We start from the raw sequence: 20,847 nt of genomic DNA, 5'->3' as shown, positions 1-20,847 counted from the left end.
GTGTGTCTATGGGAATGTTTGACCATTCTTCCAGAAGCGCATTTGTGAGGTCAGGCACTGATGTGGACGAGAAGGCCTGGCTCTCAGTCTCCACTCTAATTCATCGCAAAGGTGTTCTATCGGGTTGCGGTCAGGACTCTGTGCAGGCCAGTCAAGTTCCTCCACCCCAAACTTGCTCATTCATGTCTTTATGGACCTTGCTTTGTGCACTGGTCCAAATCATTTGGTGTGTGTGTGTGTGTGGGGGGGGGGGGTGGATTATGGTAATTTGGTTATTTTTCAGGGGTTGGGCTTGGTCCCTTCGTTTCAGTGAAGGGAACTCTTAAGACGTCAGCATACCAAAACATTTTGGACAATTTCATGCTCCCAGCTTTGTGGGAACAGTTTTGGGGATGACCCCTTCCTGTTCCAACATGACTGCACAAGTGTGCATATAGCAAGGTCCATAAAGACATGGATGAGTGAGTTTGTGGTGGAGGAACAGAGTCTTGACCTCAACCCGATAGAACACCTTTAGGATAAATTAGAGTGGAGACTGCGAGCCAGACCTGGTCCAACATCAGTGTCTGACCTCACAAATGCGCTTCTGGAAGAATGGTCAAATATTCCCATAGACACATCCTAAACCTTGTGGACAGCCTTCCCAGAAGAGTTGAAGCTGTTATAGCTGCAAAGGGTGGGCCAACTCAATATTGAACCCTACGGACTAAGACTGGGATGCCATTAAAGTTCATGGGTGTGTAAAGACAGGCGTCCCAATACTTCTGACAATATAGTATCTTCCTATTGATTCCCCATTGGTTCATTTCAACCGGTTCTCCCCAGTTTGTAGATTAATGTTCCTTAACACAACAAACATACGTCCTCAGCTGTCAATGTGACTTGCACAGAGAGAGGCACATTGACAGCTGCAGATGGCAGACTTTGGCTTTCACTATGAAATAACAATGATTCAATCTAGCAATACATTATTAATAAAAGGTTTTAGAAATAGATTAAGCCTGTTAGGTGTAAAATAATGCAAACAATAATTTTTAAACTTTTTGTCTATTTGTCTGCCTATAATAAAGACCTCAGCAGCATATTTGATAAAACAGTGTATGAAAAAAACATATATATTCCTAAAAGCAACGCAAAAATTATTTTTATGGCTAGTTGGATTAGTTAAGTTAACCAATACACAGCGAATCTGCTAAAATAGATCTGGGTATTTAGATTTCAATAACTCCTGATCATAAAAGCATTAAACAAACCCCATGCACATTAAAATCAGATAAACAAAATAATCACTTTTTTGCTCATGGATACTTAAAAGGATGATTAAATGGGGTCATCAACCCAAATAATAATTTTTTTTCACTGATGTAATATCACATAACAAGTCTGGGGCTAACTCAGCACGCCAGGCTTTGCTTTTTTTTTCTAAAATATGACTTTTGAGTTTACTGGTCCTTTAATGAAACTATAATCCCCAATATATCAAAGAGAATTACTGCTGCAGGTTTAGAGACTCATTGACTTCATTGTCACGTAGCCATAAACCAGTTCCAGCTCAGAATAACCCAATTGAAGTTGAAATACTGTACTCCAAACTGCTATTTTTTAAACTTTTATTGCTACTCTCAGTGCTCATAAAGATCATAAGAAACTTGGGAAAAAACAGGGTACTCACCAGGAGCTCCGGAAATACAAATTCAGTGTTTAAACCCATCATCCTGATGGCATTCCATTTCATCCCTTTTGTGTTACATTTGGGGTTTTTAGATGCTTAATTATACTAACTCACCCACTGATTGGTGATATGTATTTTTATATTGGAATAGTGAATTGTAAATATATGAAATTAAAGTGTAACAATGTAACAATGAGCTTACTGTATTTGCTATACCATTAAAAGCACGTGTTCTATCTGAAGAGCTAAAATAAAGTTAAAATAAAAAAAATAAAAAGTTTCCTCCTACTTAGAAATCCAGTAAACTCCTTACCACCTGTGCTAAAATCTCACACAATGTTATGGTGATGGGGGGTGTTATCTGTAATCCTAAAACATGTCCTGTCTTAAACTGTTCAACATTATTACCATCATCATCATTAAGAGGCTGAGAAGGTGATTTAATTTGCATAGAGCAGTAGGGATTACCTTCTGTTTTTTTTTTTTTTTTTTTTTACTTTCAGTGTCAATACTGGGAAGATTCCCGTTTTTGTCCCATGGCAGTGAGAAATTTGAAAAGTTGAGTTTCCACAGGAATAGATAGGGCATCTTGAAATGGACACACTTGTTCTGTTAACAACTTAAGCTGGTCATACATTAATCATATTTTAATCTACCAACAGGTTGACCGAACAAAAAAAAAAGAAAAGTCCCAATTCCCCCATTCACACACTCAAGGAGGATGGGGGAATATCTCCCACTGTGCTTTTGTGCTGTGACAGACGAGAGCCTTCTCCACCATCAGAACACATTGATCAGTGTTGCTGGCTATAGCCGGTGGCACTGATCATTTGGGAAAAACCTGCCTGGTTATACGGAAGTAGGCTTCTGTACAACCAGCCTGCCTATATGTGGATCGAAATTCGGGCCAGTCCTTGCTGAACTGGCTGCATTTTGATCCATGTATGGACACGTTTAGACAGACTTTTCCTCACCCAGTGGGACACAGATGACAAAAAATGGGCATCGGGTTTTACCCATTTCCTACTTTAGCCAAAACTTTTTTTTTTTTCCATAATAAGGTTTTATTGAAGATTTTTCACATATAAAACAGGCATACCATAAATGCAAGAACTAAGATGGACAAACACAGCAGCTTCAAAATCACAGGTTGTCCACCGAGACTAGACCTTTAAGGGTTTTATCCTAACTTAAAAAAATACAATAGATATCAGCTCAGACAAGTATTAATGGCTGTATGGTTAAATACAGGTAATGGACATTTGCATTTGTTTAATACTCATTCATGTCCTGCCAGCTTGACCGCATGCACTGTACATGTGTTTTAATTAAATATGAAGGTCACAGGTCTGTGTGATCTGGCAAACAAGGATAACATCAGGAAGGATTTGCATGACAATGTGCATAATTACACATCTCCTCTCTAAACCTGCCTCTCCTACACCAGCCAGCTGTATAAATGTCATCTCGTGGGCCTCATGCTGATAATACTGCAATGTCTTGCATTGGGTTTTTCCAGACCACAATTTTGCAGATTCCATGAGTATAGTCTAATGTCAATCAAATGCCGGCCATTAATTTTGCCTTGATAGGAAGATTGTACTTTGATGAAGTGTGTGAGTATTTAAAGTAGATCTGTGCCAGAAACAAACAAACTTACAGCTCTGAAGTAAGAGTCCTGCACCACCCCACATCATTCAATACAAGTCTTCTTAGCCAAAAGAGACCACAGTGGGTGGAGTACATGATTCCTAAGTAGGGATGGGCTAGGGCATGTTTAAATCTTAGTCTGAACCCACTTGATTTGACCCCACCAGGAAACTGTCACTGAGTCAATCATAATGCATTCCCCACGCTGAAGCTGCACATATACATTCCCCTTATGGGATCGTTCAGATGGGTTCAGACTAGGATCCCTGTAGCACATGGTTCATTCACCAGCCACAAATTATGTCCTTATAGCATAAGCTTACAATAAACCAACAAAAATGGTAAATAACTCAATCATTAAATCATTAATCTTTGTGATGTTGTCAGATGGTTTATTTATATTGTGTTTTCTTCAAAAGTATTAAAAATTATCCATCCCTGAAGAAGGCCTGCAGGCGAAACATGTTGGGAATATTAATGCCGCTGTAAAAACAAAGAATCACCATACCATGCCATCATGAAAATGGATTTTATTATGAATCTAGCACTACCCTCTTGGGGGTTGCAGATGACCTACCCCCCTACATAGCCAGGCAAAAAGCATTTTCAGATTTCATTTAGAGACAAGGAACAGTTTTTGAGCTTGGTTTTTATGTTTTATTAGGGGTAATAACTGGAATGGGGAATAGGAATTATGGGATGCCCAACTTAACTGACGCTTCACCAGTCTACCCGACTGACTCTTCACCAGTCTACCCGACTGCTCCTGAGATCTCCCAGGGCAAGGTTAATGGAAGATTTAAGTGCAGCACTAGGAGTATCCAGTATATACTAGACACATATGTGAAAAACAAATAAAATAATTATTGAACATATACATATAACACCATCACATGTGAAAAGCCAGGCAAAAGCCCTGCTTTAATTGGAGTGTCCAAATAAAAAACCAGGACAGCAAATGGTGAAAGTCCATAACATGTGAGGTAAAGAAAGCTGTCTTCTCCAAACGGAGGGTAACAGTAGACGCTGGGAGGCGTGTGTGTACTCAGATGGGAAGGCAACAGCAGATACCACAGCACATAGATCTCCAATGAGTATAAATGGATACCCTTACTGGATCCGTAGGACGCATATGATATAGGAAATATAGGAAACACGCAGGACGTATGCAGGAGCTGTTCGACTTCCACCTGTGATCATCGATTCCTATCGGTGACCGTGGCCTGTGGGATACCATCCGGCTGGATATCACGGGAGATCATCCCCTTATGCCTATTTGACGCACTGCTATATGGTATGTACGTCCTACGGATCCGGTAAGGGTATCCATTTATACTCATTGGAGATCTATGTGCTGTGGTATCTGCTGTCACCTTCCCATCTGAGTACACACACGCCTCCCAGCGTCTACTGTTACCCTCCGTTTGGAGAAGACACCTTTCTTTACCTCACATGTTATGGACTTTCACCATTTGCTGTCCTGGTTTTTTATTTGGACACTCCAATTAAAGCAGGGCTTTTGCCTGGCTTTTCACATGTGATGGTGTTATATGTATATGTTCAATAATTATTTTATTTGTTTTTCACATATGTGTCTAGTATATACTGGATACTCCTAGCGCTGCACTTTGGTTTTTTGTATACTTAGTGGACTTGGTTTGTTTGTGTGTCAGCTGCTTTGGTCACTTCATTGCATTTATTATTTTATTTGGTTTAGCGCAGCTCTTTCTTCATTTCTAGTGAAGATTTAAGCAGACCGCTATCTTCCAGAGAGACCTGCTATCTGTGGTAGTCTCTCCCCTTGTAAGTCCCTGTCTGTGCTGTTGTACTCACACTGTCCTCCTTGCTCCCACTGCCTCTCATGGAAGGCTCCCTCCAAACTGCTCCTGTTGTCAGCTTGAGCTCCAACCTGAGGCAGAGCACCCTTCCTCCACACTAGGGAGTTCACCTCAAGGGCCATGACAGTCCCCTCAGCACTCCATTTCCATATTCCACCAATTCCCTTGCCAGCATGACTCATCCATACTTATGGGCTGGACCAACCACCCTGCCAGGCCCACCACCTGGGGATTGGTCAAGCTCCCCTAAGTATGCAGATCTGGCCTCTTGCCCACTAACCTCTAGAAGTTTTTCCAAACTTCCAGACCCAAGGGGAGGGACCAGAGATTTGCCTGCGTGAGTCATCCAGCCCTGACCTAATGTAAACCCATTACCCAAGTAAGACTCACAGTGTAAGCATGTGTCAGCATACATTTTCCTACACTACCACTAGTAGCACACTAGAGGGTGCTACATGAATTTTTTAATTTTGTAATTCATTAAACTATGTATAATTTTTAACAGAATATTTGTTTTGTGTGTTAGCACCTCAAAAGTCCCCGACTAAACTCTTTTTGGTAGATTCCATTATTTGGGATATGGTGCAGAGGTTTTGTTATCAACTACCCACACTATAAACCAGTAGCCCATTTATTAAATACTTACTGTATATGGACAGCTGTGTAAACAAAATAGGTAGGTGACATGGGCATGCCACAGACAATTTATTCCGTTCACATATTTGGATATACCAGGGTGGTGTGTCTACTGACAGTAAGTGGCTCCCTGTAATCTTGTACTGAAAAAATGTGATATACTGTACATACTTTTAAAAAAAAATCAGAGATAGTGTTTATTAAGTCATAACAAACAAGTAGAGCACATACAACCATACTACAGAACAGTAATACGATTCCAAGTAAATCAGGCACACTACAAGGTACAATGCAATATACTCCCCCCAAGCATATAACCAAACCATTTACTACAATAGACACATCTGCGTGATATCTATGACTCTTCTCTCATCTTTAGCCTAGGATCCTATCCAAAACCAGTTCCGCGGGAGCAAGGCCTGGCACGGCTAACCAGTCTCCCCATAATCCCCCATAATCTCCCCATAATCGAACTTACCCAGGCTCCCTCTGTGCTGGAAAATAAGCTTCATACTGTACATACTTAATTTGTATGTTTGCTTTAAGGAAGTTTAAATGTAGAGTGCCGTTGTGGAGTTGAGTTACGGCCATAATCTTTGTTTAAATTTGTCTTTCTTAAGGTTGTAAGTCGAAAAACGAGAAGATTGTTGGACAAATACAAATCATTTCATGCTGCTTGTGGCATTGCAATATGTGTTTTTACAGGTAAAGTTTAATTATTAATATTATTGATACTATTATTTAAGATTATTATTATTATTACTATTTTTGTATATTTCATTGTTATTTGTGTACTGTGGCTTTACATTTTTATTTTCCTTTTTTTTTACTGTTCTCTCTGTGGAAACAAAAAGTAAAATAATTAGGCTAACAAGTGGCCATTTTTAGGCACGAGATCAGGTCCAGGATAGTTGAAAGCAGCTAACATGACACTTGGAAGCCATTTAAAGTCCACGGCACCCTTAAAAACCACCCAAAAAGTAATATGCATTTTTCATTGATTTCAATTCATTTTGGGATGCCTGCCTAAGATTACTCTCAATGGATATTAAAGCACACACATTTTTTGTGTGAATAAATACCTAATCCTGCTGTGCTATATGGACATACCTGGGAATTGCTGGCTTTCATCCAGAGGTGCTAATTTTTTCACTTAGGTTATCAACTCTCCATGCACTGGGCTCAGTTCTCCGACTGCCTGCTGATTGATCGGAGTCACTGCAGTATCACTCCTCTAAGGCAGGGGACCAAGATAGCTGCTGGAAGGAGGATACTGTTCTCTCTTTCCTCCAATGGTAGCCTACTGTGGGTGAAAGTGAGCAGTAAAACGAGGTGCCCGCTCACAACAGACCTCCTCCTAACTGTGGGTGCCCACTGGGGAATGTGGGCAGACAGTCTTTTTTCCTGTCTCCCCTTGTCCTGTGGCATATCACAGATTCGGGAAGGAGAAGCTGCCTCCATTCAAGGATTCTGTGCTGAGAGGGAGGTCTGAACTGTGAATACATGAAGGATGGTGGTAGCAAGTTAACGCCCAGAGCTTCCCTCTTCCTTTTAAAGGGAATGTAGACCAATGTGGATAGATTCAAATAAAGCAGAACGCCTCATCCCAGGGTTATTAGAGCAAATAGAACAAAGGATGAGACTATAGCGGTGCAAAGAGAAAACCAAAGAAAAATATATTGAGATAAAATTTACAAAATGCATTATGAATTTAAAACAGAGTCATATTTTTAAAAGACATAAGCATAGACCTAAGGATATGGTTTATAAACTTGTTTAAAGCGGCATAGTGTTGAATCCCGACATGATTCGCCCTGTGTATTGGGCTTCTTCCAGGGGTTGCTATCCGCATGGGGTATCTGCCTTCCTGTATTTATGAAATAGGAAAAGATGATCTGCACTCCGGTGATTGCTCTTAAAAAATGTTTTGCGTTTCAGCCTATAAGGCCTTAGTCATAAGTGGTTATGACTAAGGCTTTATAGGCTGAAACGCGTCAACTGTTCTCATTTTGCGTTTGGTCACTGTGGCTTGCTAATAAATACAACATTTTTTAAGAGCAATCACCGGAGTGCGGGTCATCTTTTCCTCCTTTCTCTACTCAGCCAGCGACTGTGGATCGAGCACCCGGGAGCTCTGCTTTCTATATGATGTATGGGTAGCAGCACTGACTTCTTTGTTTATATTTATGAAATAGCACTTAGAGTGAAGTCATAAATGTATTCAAAAAACTTGATGAAGTGCTAAATCCACTGAATAGCCTACAGGTGGCCACAGGAGGTAGATATGGACCGGATTAGGTTAAGCCTCCCTTTTAGAGTTCCAAAGAGCCCCCATAGCCACCTTACCTCCAATCCAAGCATTTCAGTCTTGCTCCCTTCTTTAGAGCCATACAGGGGCCCTTCTTTCAATGCACCCCACAGAGCCCCCCACCCGAGTCTCCTAGCTCACCTCCTCATCTTCATCCTACTGACATGGATATCAAGGCAGTCCTTCTTGGACTCACACCGCCTATGCAAAAGCATTTTTCTCTTCCCACCACTGACACAACCCCCCCCCCCCCCCCCATGACACCAATGTCCCACTGGTAATGCAATAGCAATTTTTTCTTTTTAGTGACACCACTGAGGTAGGTACACTTTTTCCTACCACTGATGCTAATGCAACAGAATTATTTTCTTTCAGTGACACAACCGGTGCAGAGACATTTTTTTCCTTACAATGATGCATTTCAATCCCATATTTTACTGCAAAACAATGTATGCACCTCTATTATACTCTTCAATTCCCTGCAATGTGCCACAATAATTGGAACTATTTTGGTGCATGCTGCAACCATTCCATGCATTTTGGCTGATCTGGGACTGAGGTAAGTAAGTGACCGTGGAATTAGGAGGGGTGATGGAGTGCACAGTGCAGCTTTAGGATGGGGGGTGCCGGGGTGGATTTAGGTAAGGGAAAAATAAGAATACAAAAGCCCTTTAACGTACGAATCCGGCATTGTATTAAGCATTAGTAACTGTAATAGCAACGTCTGCTCACGTCTTCACAAATATAGCTGGCATCGAAGTGATTGCTCTTTTAGGGGATGTTGTGAGATTAATTATGTCTTGTGACATGGTGGAGGTCAGTGCAAGCCTCCCTTATCAACTCCTACACTATCTGTACTATATTTATTGCACTGCTGAGTCTGTTAGTCAGCAAACAAGATGGAAGGAGGAGGGGGAGTGAGGGAAAAGGGGGGGTACAGGGTTCTAAATAGCAAGCACCATCGCCATGGAAACAGTCGGAATAAGATATACAACCACATCCAGATTTTTTTCTTCTTCAGAATGCCAACAATTGACTATTATTTAATATTTTGTGTAATGGGATTTCGATTGCATGATGTAGTCAATAAAAGCAGTGCTGAATTCAGTAAATGCAAGCATTTACTTCTAAACTCTACAATAAGTGCACGAGGCTAAACGCTAAAATACGTGTTTGTGGAGTGACAAAGTTAAAGAAAAAAGGTTTTCAGGCAGTGCCGGATCTAGGATCTAGGGGGGTGGTGGAATGGGCTTTGCCCCCTTCAGATTTCAGTGGTGCCCCCTCCACGAACAATGATATTATCAGGACGTAGAGGGGCTGGGGGGTCATGTGCAAGTGGGCATGGCTACACAGTGCCTTGCCCCTACCCACCCCACCGCATCATTTGTTTCCATGGTGTGGGGGGAGGGGTAGGAGGCACAGTATCATTCTTACTATTGGTAAAGGGGGGACTATGTTGTGAAGAGGGGGGGCTCTGTTGTGATGGGGGATGGGGGGACTCTGTAGCTTTGAGGGGGGCAGACTCTGTTGTAATGGGGGGGGGGGATCTGTTATGATGGGGGGCTCTGTTGTGATGGGGGGGGGACTCTGTTGTGATTGGGGGGGATACTCCAATGGAAAGGGGAGATTCTGAAGGGCTGGGGGACTTGGATTTGAAGGAGGTGATGTAACGGGGCGACTAATGTAAAGGGGCCTGACTCTGAAGTGATGGGTGGAATCTGATGTTAAGGGGGAACTCCCCCATGTGGTGCCAAGGAGTGGGTGACATCATCATCCAGTGCGGATGTCAATGTCCTTCAGCCCAAAAATACAGTTCAGGACTGGGGTATTCTGGGATATTGTATACTTTGAAATGGTCCTGTGACTAAAAAAAAGGTTGGGAAACACTGGCCTAATAAATGTGCATTTTATTGCAGCCATGTGGAGAGGTAGGGAAATAAGAGAGGAGAAGACATAAAGATAGTGTGTTGACATAATGCCCCCCTGACTTTTTACTGCACCCCCAGATCAGACAAGCTAGATCCAGCCCTGTTTTCAGGTATAAATATGTCACACAGGGGACGGCCATTATACAGATGATATTGTATTGACTTGCACCCATTGTGTGCACTCTCCTCTGCCAAGCCTTAGGTATACCTTGTTCTATCTTCTCCATCACTCATGCATTGGGTCACTTCTTTTCAATTAATGTTACACCCATTCCCAGACATCCCTTCCCCTCCCTCTGGGCCCTGTGGAGTAGGCCAACAATGGCCCATTGTGATTCCCTTTTTGGCCACCAAATGTCTCCATATTTAAAAGTGATTTACCAGTTTGATTGGTTTCGCAATTGCAAACTGGTTGAAAGTGATTGAAAATTGTCTAGAAAAGTGGATGGAAAACTTGGGGGTCAATTGACTTTTATAACTGGCCTAGACTTGGGCAACCTTATCCTTCTAACAGTATAAGACAAGCCTTTTGTGAATGGTATGACATTTACGATAGAGATTCTGCAGCTGCTCTTTTGCCCAGGCATACTTTGTCATCCATTCCTTAGTACTAAGTGGCTGGAAGATGGCTAACATAATAAGGTACAAGATATTATTGGGAAGCTCATCCTGTTTCTAGACCTTGTACCTTCATGACACCACAAATAAAAATTGGGCTGGATATGCTTGTGGTGATGTACAGTGCCTTGAAAAAGTATTCATACCCCTTGACATTTTCCATATTTTGTCATGTTACAACTGAAAATGTAAATGTATTTTATTGGGATTTTTTGTGATAGACCAACACAAAGCGGCACATAATTGCGAAGTGGAAGGAAAATGATAAATGGCTTTCAAAATGTTTTACAAATAAATATGTGAAAAGTGTGGCGTGCTTTTGTATTTAGCCCCCCCGGAGTCAATACTTTGTAGAAACACCTTTCACTTAAATTACAGCAGCAACACTTTTTGGGGATGTCTCTACCAGCTTTGCACATCTAGAGAGTGACATTTTTGCCCATTGTACTTTGCAAAATAGCTCAGGCTCTGTCAGATTGGATGGAGAGTCTGTGAACAGCAATTTTCAGGTTTTGCCACAGATTCCCAATTAGATTTAGGTCTGGACTTTGACTGGGCCGTTCTAACACATGAATAAGCTTTGATCTAAACCATTCCATTGTAGCTCTGGCTGTATGTTTAGGGTCGTTGTCCTGCTGGAAGGTGAACCTCTGCCCCATTCTCAAGTCTTTTGCAGACTCAAACAGGTTTTCTTCTAGGATTGCCCTGTATTTGGCTCCATCCATCTTCCCATCAACTCTGACCAGCTTCCCTGTCCCTGCTGAAGAAAAGCGTCCCCACAACATGATGCCACCACCACCATGCTTCACGGTGGGGACGGTGTGTTCAGGGTGATGTGCATGTGATGTTTTTTTAGGCCAAAAAGTTCAATTTTGGTCTCATCTGACCAGAGCACCTTCTTCCACATGTTTGCTGTGTCCTCCACATGGCTTCTCCAAAACTGCAAACAGGACTTCCTATGGCTTTTTTTCAACAATGGCTTTCTTCTTGCCACTCTTCCATAAAGGTCAGGTTTGTGGAGTGCATGACTAATAGTTGTCCTGTGGACAGATTCTCCCACCTGAGCTGTGGATCTCTGCAGCTCCCCCAGAGTCACCATGGGCCTCTTGGCTGCTTCTCTGATTAATGCTCTCCTTACCCGGCCTGACAGTTTAGGTGGACGGCCATGTCTCAGTAGCTTTGTAGTTGTGCCATACTCTTTCTATTTTCGGATGATGGATTGAGCAGTGCTCCGTGAGATGTTCGAAGCTTGGGATATTTTTTTATAACCTAACCCTGCTTTATGCTTCTCCACAACTTTATCCCTGACCTGTCTGGTGTGTTCCTTGGTCTTCATGATGCTGTTTGTTCACTAAGGTTCTCTAACAAACCTCCAAGGGCGTCACAGAACAGCTGTATTTATACTGAGATTAAATTACACACAAGTGGACTCTATTTACGAATTAGGTGACTTCTGAAGGCAATTGTTTCCACTAGATTTTAGGGGTATCAGAGTAAAGGGGGCTGAATACAAATGCATGCCACACTTTTCACATATTTATTCATAAAAAACTGTTGTAAACTATTTATCATTTTCCTTTCACTTCACAATTATGTACCACTTTGTGTTGGTCTATCACATAAAATCCCAATAAAATAAATTTATGTTGTTGGTTGTAACATGACAAAATGTGGAAAAATTCAAGGGGTATGAATACTTTTTCAAGGAACTGTAATCCTCCATATCCGGTAAGGTTTAAAGAACAGTACATGTGCAAAAGTGCCCTGGTGCCTCTATTCGGAAATGATATGTTCGAAGTATATTTTATAATGGGTGCTTTCTCACATTAAACCTTGCTAATGAATCTCTGGTGGCCAAACTTTGCATTTCAATATGGTGCCACATTTAATTGACCATTTAACCTGTCAGTCATAAAACTGATTCCATCTGAAAGTTCACTGAAATAGGATGTATTATTCAATACTTTAGTTGTTGCATGCTGGTTCCATTAACCTCCCTGGCGGTATGATTATTTCGGATTTTAGGTGCTGAAAGCGGTACAATTATTTTGCATGGAAATTTGGCGTTTTATATTGTAGGCCTGTAATTCTTAGGAATAACACACTTAAATCTGTCCAAACAAGAGTCTAGTAGATATCCTGGGTATGATGAAGTTTGAAACACAAAAACATAAATTATAATATAATAAATAAATATAAATAATTTAAAAAAAAATATATATAATAATAATAAAATAAATTTCCCCACGATTCACTATCACTCAATTCTGCAAGTGTTCTAATTTACTATCGCTGTTTTCTAGCTGGTCTAAAACCACTTTTGACATAAAGGGACACTTTTTGGTTGCTATGGACAATCTCCAGTTTCCAGGCAGAAAGAACAGTATATATCATATAAAACTTCATGCAGGGCATGGGCCAAAGCACTGGGGATAAAAGGGATATGAAATGATTTCATACAGTACTGTAATCTGTAAGATTACAGTACTGTATGTGTTATGGTTTGTACATTTTTTTGAATTTGCCGCCAGGCTCCGCCCCCGTGCGTTGCGACGCTCGCAGGGAACGGAGCCTGGCACGTAGAGGCTTCAGAGGTGACAGAGCCCGCAGACACACCGCGGGGGGACATCGCAGGATCCTGGGGACAAGGTAAGTAACGCCGCACCAGGATCCTGCAATGTAATCCCGAGTGTGGCTCGGGGTTACCGCTAATGGGACTGAAATTTAACCCCGAGCCACACTCGGGAATACCGTCAGGGAGGTTACTGGGACCAGCAAGAGAGCCAGTCAGCTAGCATTGTAAGGAGGTGAGCAGTTGCCGCCCATACATTTTCCCCAGTACAGGTTGGTTTCAGCTTTCCGCAACTGAGTAAAAAAAAATTTACCCAAAGACACGATAGTCTCCTGATTTTGCTGAATTTGATTCAGTCTCTGGGGCATGTGCCTAACATCCATAGTATGATCTCAGCGGCTTTAATGGATGGGGCATGGTCTGTCCTAGGAAAAGCGAAACTGGCAGTGTTCTCATCCCTTCCCTCTCAATAGAGGCTATGTTTGTGTACCCACAGGGCAAAGGTGGAGCTTGAGGAAAAAACAACCAAACAATAATCTCCTGCGCTCCAGTGTTTTGCTAGACACAGATGGTGTGGTCCATTCTTGAATGTAAGGCAAATTCTACGGTCTTGCAGCCCTCTTCAGAACAATGGGTATTCGTACAACTAAAGAAAAAATGAAAAGAGAAGAGGGCGCACCGACCTAGTGCATTACCAATAAAAAAGTTTAATAAAAGTATAAAAACAAAGGTAATATTCACAAGCGAGCGTAAAAAACCGGCTTTTCTTAGCAGTTGCAGCTACATCCCTTGGTGCTTGATGACAAGAGGTAGATGATGGCACCCCAAACGGCTGAGCCGTTCAGCCGTTTGGGGTGCCATCATCTACCTCTTGTCATCAAGCACCAAGGGATGTAGCTGCAACTGCTAAGAAAAGCCGTTTTTTTACGCTCGCTTGTGAGTATTATCTTTGTTTTTATACTTTTATTAAACTTTTTTATTGGTAATGCGCTAGGTCGGTGCACCCTCTTCTCTTTTCATTGGAGCTTGAGGAAAGTCAGAAGGGGCATGAACATCTGACCACCTGTCAGGGGCATATCAGTGGCCGCCGGGCAAATATGCGTGCACACAGGTGCACAAGAAGCTCTTCCAGGACAATTCTGCTCAATTCCCCACCAGGGGGCGCCGGAGCGCTCCCGCGTGTGCCCGTGCGCGCGTTCGCGCGTTTGCGCCCGTGCGCGCGCCCGTTCGCGCTAGCGCTGTTTGGCGCCAAGGCGCCTTTAAAAGGATGACAGGTGCTTCTGTCAGATGCTGTTTGTCTGCAGCTCTGTACCTGCGTTCCTGTTTTCCGTTTGATTTGTACTTACCTGTGACCCGGCTACGTCTGACTATTCTCCAGTCTCCAATCCGACCCGGCTTGCCTGACCTTGTTTATCTGATTATCTGTTGCCGAATCTCTGCCTGCCTGACTACTCTTGGATCACCCCTTTGCCATACCTGCCTGATCTCCTGCTGAAACGGACTGTCTGACTTGCTTCTGCCTGTGTCCTGGGACGCTGCTTCCAGCCTGCCTGACAAGCACCCTGCCGCTGCCTTCTCAGCTACCTGCCTGTTTACCGGCCTGCATCCGCATACCTGCATCCGCAGCTCAGCCATCCTTGAGGGGCATCCTTCCAGACCATCATCTGCTTCTGCTGGAACCGCATCAGGCCCTCCTACCCACTGTGCTCAAGAGACCACTGTCCCCACTCCAGTGGCTCCTGAACCAGCGCTTAAGAGAGGTCTCCTTCTACCAGTCAGGCTCAACTACCAGGTACCTTACAGTACAAACAGCCATGACTGAGCCTGCAGGAGAGACCTCTCCCATCAAGGAGATCTGTACGCACTTAGCAGCACTTACCCAGGCAGTACAAACCTTACAGGACAGTTACAACAGACTGGAGGGTCAAGTATTGAACCTCAGTGGGCCCAGTAATAAGGCCCCTGCTGCAGCCGCTCCAGTACAGGCTGCTGCACCGCCCTCTGTGGTAATGCTTCCGCCTGAACCAAGAGTGCCTACCCCCTAAAAGTTTTCTGGTGATCGAACAAAATTTGTGGCCTTCCGCAGCACTTGCCAACTCTATTTTGCCCTACAGCCACGGACTTTTTCCTTGGAGGCCACCAAGGTGGGATTTGTTATATCCCTCCTTCAGGGGGAACCCTTGACCTGGGCTCACCGCCTGCTTGAAACCAACGCTGCACAGGTCCAGTCCCTGCCCGCCTTCTTTGAAGCCATGGCCCAGCTCTATGAAGATCCTCAACGGACTGCCACCGCTGAGGCAGCTTTGTTCACGCTCCAGCAAGGCCGTAGGCCGGCCGAGGACTATGTAACAGACTTTCGACGCTGGAGCGCGGACACTCAATGGAACAACGCAGCCCTGCGTCACCAGTTCCGCATGGGGCTGTCTGAGGGTCTGAAAGATGAGCTTGCTCGAGTAGGGATGCCTGATACCCTTGAGGAACTCATCACCATTACCATCCAGATTGACCGACGCCTTCGTGAGCGCCGGTCTGAACGCTTTTCCCAACCAACACGCCCTATGTGGATGACTCCAAGAGTACCGGTTCCTGCCTCCCGATACCTACCTTCTGCTTACCCGAGTCCAGTCACTCAAACAACCGAGGCTCCTGAGCCGATGCAGCTAGGACTTATACGGGCTACCCTGACCCCGGAGGAACGGGCGCGCAGACGCCAGTTAAACCTCTGTCTCTACTGTGGTGGGACGGGCCACTATGTGAACAGCTGTCCAGTAAAGACTCGTAAGTGCTTTTCTTCTACTCCAACCTGTTTATCTGCTTTAACCGCCAATACAACTCAACTTTTCCTTCCCCTCTCATTGCAGCTCCAGGGAAGAACAATCCAGGTCAACGCCATTGTTGACTCCGGGGCATGTAGTTGCTTTGTGGACTCTGCTTTTGCCGCCCAACAGAATCTGCCTTTAAAAAACAAGACACATAGACTCTCAGTTTTCTTGGCCGATGGTTCCCATATAAAATCTGGACAAGTCTCTCAGGAAACCTTCCCGCTGCCTGCCACCTGCTCATCCCAGCATCAAGAGATCCTAACCCTGGATGTTATTTCATCTCCATTATTTCCAATCATCTTGGGCATGCCCTGGCTTCAGGCCCACAACCCTCTGGTTGACTGGGTCACGGGCGAGATCAAGTTCCAGTCACCCTACTGCCAAAAACATTGTCTACCAGAAGCCTCTAATCCTGCCGCTACCTTACTTTGTATGGACATTGATCCAGACCTACCCCAAGATGTACCAGAGGTCTATCGGGAATTTGCGGATGTGTTCAGCAAGAAGGGGGCAGACACCTTGCCTCCCCATCGTCCCTATGACTGCCCAATTGAGCTGCTTCCTGGGGCTGAAATTCCTTTCGGGCGTATTTTTCCGCTGTCTGAAAAAGAGCAAGAGGCACTTAAGATTTATTTAAACGAAAATCTTGAAAAGGGCTTCATCCGACCTTCCACTTCACCAGCTGGTGCCGGAATTTTTTTTGTTTCTAAGAAGGATCAGTCTCTTCGCCCCTGTGTGGACTATCGGGAGTTAAACAACATTACAGTCAAGAACCGTTACCCACTGCCACTGATACCTGAACTGTTCCAGAAGCTGAGATCTGCTACTATCTTTACCAAACTGGATCTGAGAGGGGCCTACAATCTGGTCCGCATTCGGGCCGGGGACGAGTGGAAAACGGCTTTCAGGACCCGTTTCGGACACTACGAATACCTCGTCATGCCCTTTGGTCTATGCAATGCCCCCGCCACGTTCCAGCATCTGGTCAATGACGTGTTTAGAGATTTCCTGGACATCTTTTTAATTGTCTATCTGGATGACATTCTAATCTTCTCCAGTTCACTTGAGCAGCACAGGGAACATGTCCGTAAAGTCTTGATCCGACTCCGTTTGCACAGACTGTATGCTAAGGCGGAGAAGTGCGAATTCGAACAGCAGGAGATCCAGTTTTTGGGATTGGTAATCTCTCCAACCGGCATCAAAATGGACCCTCAGAAGGTATCTGCTGTGTTAGAGTGGCCTGCTCCCATGGACAAAAAAGGTGTACAACGCTTCATTGGGTTCGCAAACTTCTATAGGAAGTTCATTAGGGGGTTTTCTGCTATTATATCCCCCATCACGCAGCTGACTAAGCAGAACTCCCGTTTCCATTGGAACCCAGAAGCCCAGAGGGCCTTTGAGGAATTAAAGAAACGTTTTACATCAGCTCCGATCCTCAGCCATCCGGATCCATCCTTACCTTTTATCCTGGAGGTTGATGCATCCGAAGTAGCCGTGGGTGCTGTTATTTCCCAACGACAAGGCAACAAGGACTTGATGCACCCCGTAGGGTTCTTTTCCAGGAAACTTTCACCTGCAGAGCGGAACTATGATGTGGGGGATCGAGAGCTACTCGCTATCAAGACAGCTTTGGAGGAATGGAGGTACTTGCTAGAAGGCGCAGTTCACCCAGTACTGATTTATACAGACCACAAAAATCTCGAGTACTTAAGATCCGCCAAGAGGTTAAAACCCAGACAGGCCCGTTGGGCTCTATTTTTCACACGATTCTGTTTCCATATTACCTATCGGCCCGGATCCAAGAATGTAAAACCGGACGCGCTGTCGCGCATGTTCGATAACCCTAAAGACTTTTCGGTACCTGACACTATTTTGCCGGCAAATAGCTTCCTTCTTCTTCAAACAGATCTTCTGTCCGTGATCAGAGAAGCATCCCCAGAACCTTCAAGCCTTCAGGGATCCTCTTTAACACCTCGTGATGGACTTTTGTGGAGAGGAAGTCAAATTTTTGTACCAGAGAGTGCCCGAGTCAAGGTGCTGACACTTCTGCATGACCACCCACTTGCAGGACATTTTGGGGTACGTAAGACTCTTGAGCTGGTGCAGCGCACCTTTTGGTGGCCTAACCTAAAGGAATTCTGCAAAACATACGTCAACTCATGTTCTGTCTGCATCCAGAATAAAACTCCCAGGAACAGAGCTTGGGGTTTACTGAGACCATTACCTATACCAGATAGGCCCTGGAGGATGATAGCGATGGACTTTATAGTAGAGCTGCCTTGCTCGGAAGGATGTTCGGCGATCCTTGTGGTGGTCGACCGACTATCCAAAATGGCCCACTTCGTGGCCCTAAAGGGAACACCTTCTGCTGTGGAGACGGCCCGTGTATTCATCAAGGAGATTGTCAGGTTACATGGAATTCCTGCAAATATAGTGTCCGACAGAGGGGTGCAGTTTACATCACGTTTTTGGAGAGCACTTTGTGAGATCCTGAAAATTGAACTAGCCCTGTCCTCAGCATACCATCCCCAAACAAATGGGCAAACTGAAAGGACAAATCAGACTCTAGAGCAGTACATAAGGTGTTTTACATCTTTTGTACAAGATGATTGGGTATCTCTGCTGCCCCTAGCGGAATTCGCTTACAACAATGCCAGCCACTCTGCTACCGGTCAATCCCCTTTCTTTTCCAACTATGGTTTTCATGCATCTTTTTTACCAGATTTTCTTTCAGAATCCCCAGTTCCAGCGGTCCAGGACACAGTGCAGTTCCTTAGTCATAATAACCAGATCTTACGGGAAGCAATATCCAAGGCACAAGCAGACAACAAGAGGTTCTTTGATCAGAAAAGAAGAGGAGACCTAAACCTTCAGCTTGGTGACAAGGTATGGCTGTCTACTGATAATATTAGATTAACCTGTCCCACTAAGAAGCTTGCTCCTAAGTTCATTGGGCCCTTCCCTGTGAAAAGAAAGATTAATGAGGTGTCCTATGAATTGTGTTTACCTGATTCACTCAAGATTCACCCTGTGTTTCACGTGTCACTCTTGAAACCTGCTGTAGATGACCCTTTTCCTGACAGGGGCACCAGGGTCCCTGAACCGGTTCTGGTGGACGGCAATGAGGAATATGAAGTGGAGGCCATCCTTGATTGCAGGAAGAGAGCTGGGCAAGTACAGTTTTTGATTAAGTGGAAGGGGTATGGGCCTGAAAATAATTCATGGGAACCTGATTGTAATATCCATGCCAGACGTTTAATCCATGCTTACTTCTCTGCTCATCCTGAAAAGAAGGGTATTCTGGGCATCCGGAGGCTGCCCGTTGGGAGGGGGCAATGTCAGGGGCATATCAGTGGCCGCCGGGCAAATATGCGTGCACACAGGTGCACAAGAAGCTCTTCCAGGACAATTCTGCTCAATTCCCCACCAGGGGGCGCCGGAGCGCTCCCGCGTGTGCCCGTGCGCGCGTTCGCCCGTTCGCGCTAGCGCTGTTTGGCGCCAAGGCGCCTTTAAAAGGATGACAGGTGCTTCTGTCAGATGCTGTTTGTCTGCAGCTCTGTACCTGCGTTCCTGTTTTCCGTTTGATTTGTACTTACCTGTGACCCGGCTACGTCTGACTATTCTCCAGTCTCCAATCCGACCCGGCTTGCCTGACCTTGTTTATCTGATTATCTGTTGCCGAATCTCTGCCTGCCTGACTACTCTTGGATCACCCCTTTGCCATACCTGCCTGATCTCCTGCTGAAACGGACTGTCTGACTTGCTTCTGCCTGTGTCCTGGGACGCTGCTTCCAGCCTGCCTGACAAGCACCCTGCCGCTGCCTTCTCAGCTACCTGCCTGTTTACCGGCCTGCATCCGCATACCTGCATCCGCAGCTCAGCCATCCTTGAGGGGCATCCTTCCAGACCATCATCTGCTTCTGCTGGAACCGCATCAGGCCCTCCTACCCACTGTGCTCAAGAGACCACTGTCCCCACTCCAGTGGCTCCTGAACCAGCGCTTAAGAGAGGTCTCCTTCTACCAGTCAGGCTCAACTACCAGGTACCTTACACCACCCTTAAAGTGGTTGTAAACCCTTACAGACCACTTATAATAAGGCTTACCTGTAGGTACTGTGGATATCTCCTAAGTTTGCACGGTTTAGGAGATATCCACTGTATCAGAATGTGCAGATGTCATCGGCACATGCGCACTGAAGAAACGGACCGAGCGTGCCGTTTCTTCAGCTGATGTGCCGTTACCGCGGGAGTGACGTCATGCACGGGAGTGACGTCATCACGGCTCTGGCCAATCACAACGCCGGAGCCCGCGATAAACAGAAATAACTCCGGGAGACACGTCGCCGGCCAGAGCAGTGTGCCGGGACTGCTGCGGGAGGCTTTGATCTAAGGTAAGTATTGCAATGCATACTAGCTCATTATGCCTTTCTCTTGCAGGTTTTTTTTACAACCACTTTAAGCCTAGTACACTCGATGAGATTATCGGATGAATGATCGTCCATTTTGTTTTGCATGCTAGTCTCCGTATCGAAAACTAATTTGTTTACTAAAGTACGAAAATTCTCGCCAAACAATAACAATCTGGAAGTGATGTAGTGTATTTGTGTAGCGCACTACTCCCTTGGGAGCTGCTGGGTGTGTTCATACCTTTCTGTTAACTGTTTCCGTTGTTCCACCCCTGCACGAATTACATCAGCAGATAGTTTAATAACTTTTTACAAAGAACTTTATTTGCTTGATTGCAGTATGTTACAGGATTTCTTAGGGAAATATGAGCTACCTCTCAGTCTCTGGTTCCTTAGT

The 20,847-nt window shown here is 44.6% G+C and overlaps 1 protein-coding gene across 1 annotated transcript in view; it reads left to right on the top strand.

Moving 5' to 3' along the window:
• The window catches only part of NOX4 (NADPH oxidase 4), a 348,347-nt gene that overhangs the window by 51,154 nt on the left and 276,346 nt on the right, over positions 1-20,847 (top strand). The window contains exon 4 of the mRNA XM_073612966.1: positions 6,417-6,501. Coding sequence (XP_073469067.1) covers positions 6,417-6,501 — 85 coding nt within the window. The remainder of the gene's footprint in view (positions 1-6,416; positions 6,502-20,847) is intronic.

This window comes from Aquarana catesbeiana, linkage group LG02 (assembly GCF_042186555.1).
Source record: "Aquarana catesbeiana isolate 2022-GZ linkage group LG02, ASM4218655v1, whole genome shotgun sequence".
Taxonomy (NCBI): domain Eukaryota; kingdom Metazoa; phylum Chordata; class Amphibia; order Anura; family Ranidae; genus Aquarana; species Aquarana catesbeiana.
The sequence above is the reverse complement of the archived record's forward strand: the minus strand, read 5'-3'. Positions and strand labels throughout refer to the sequence as shown.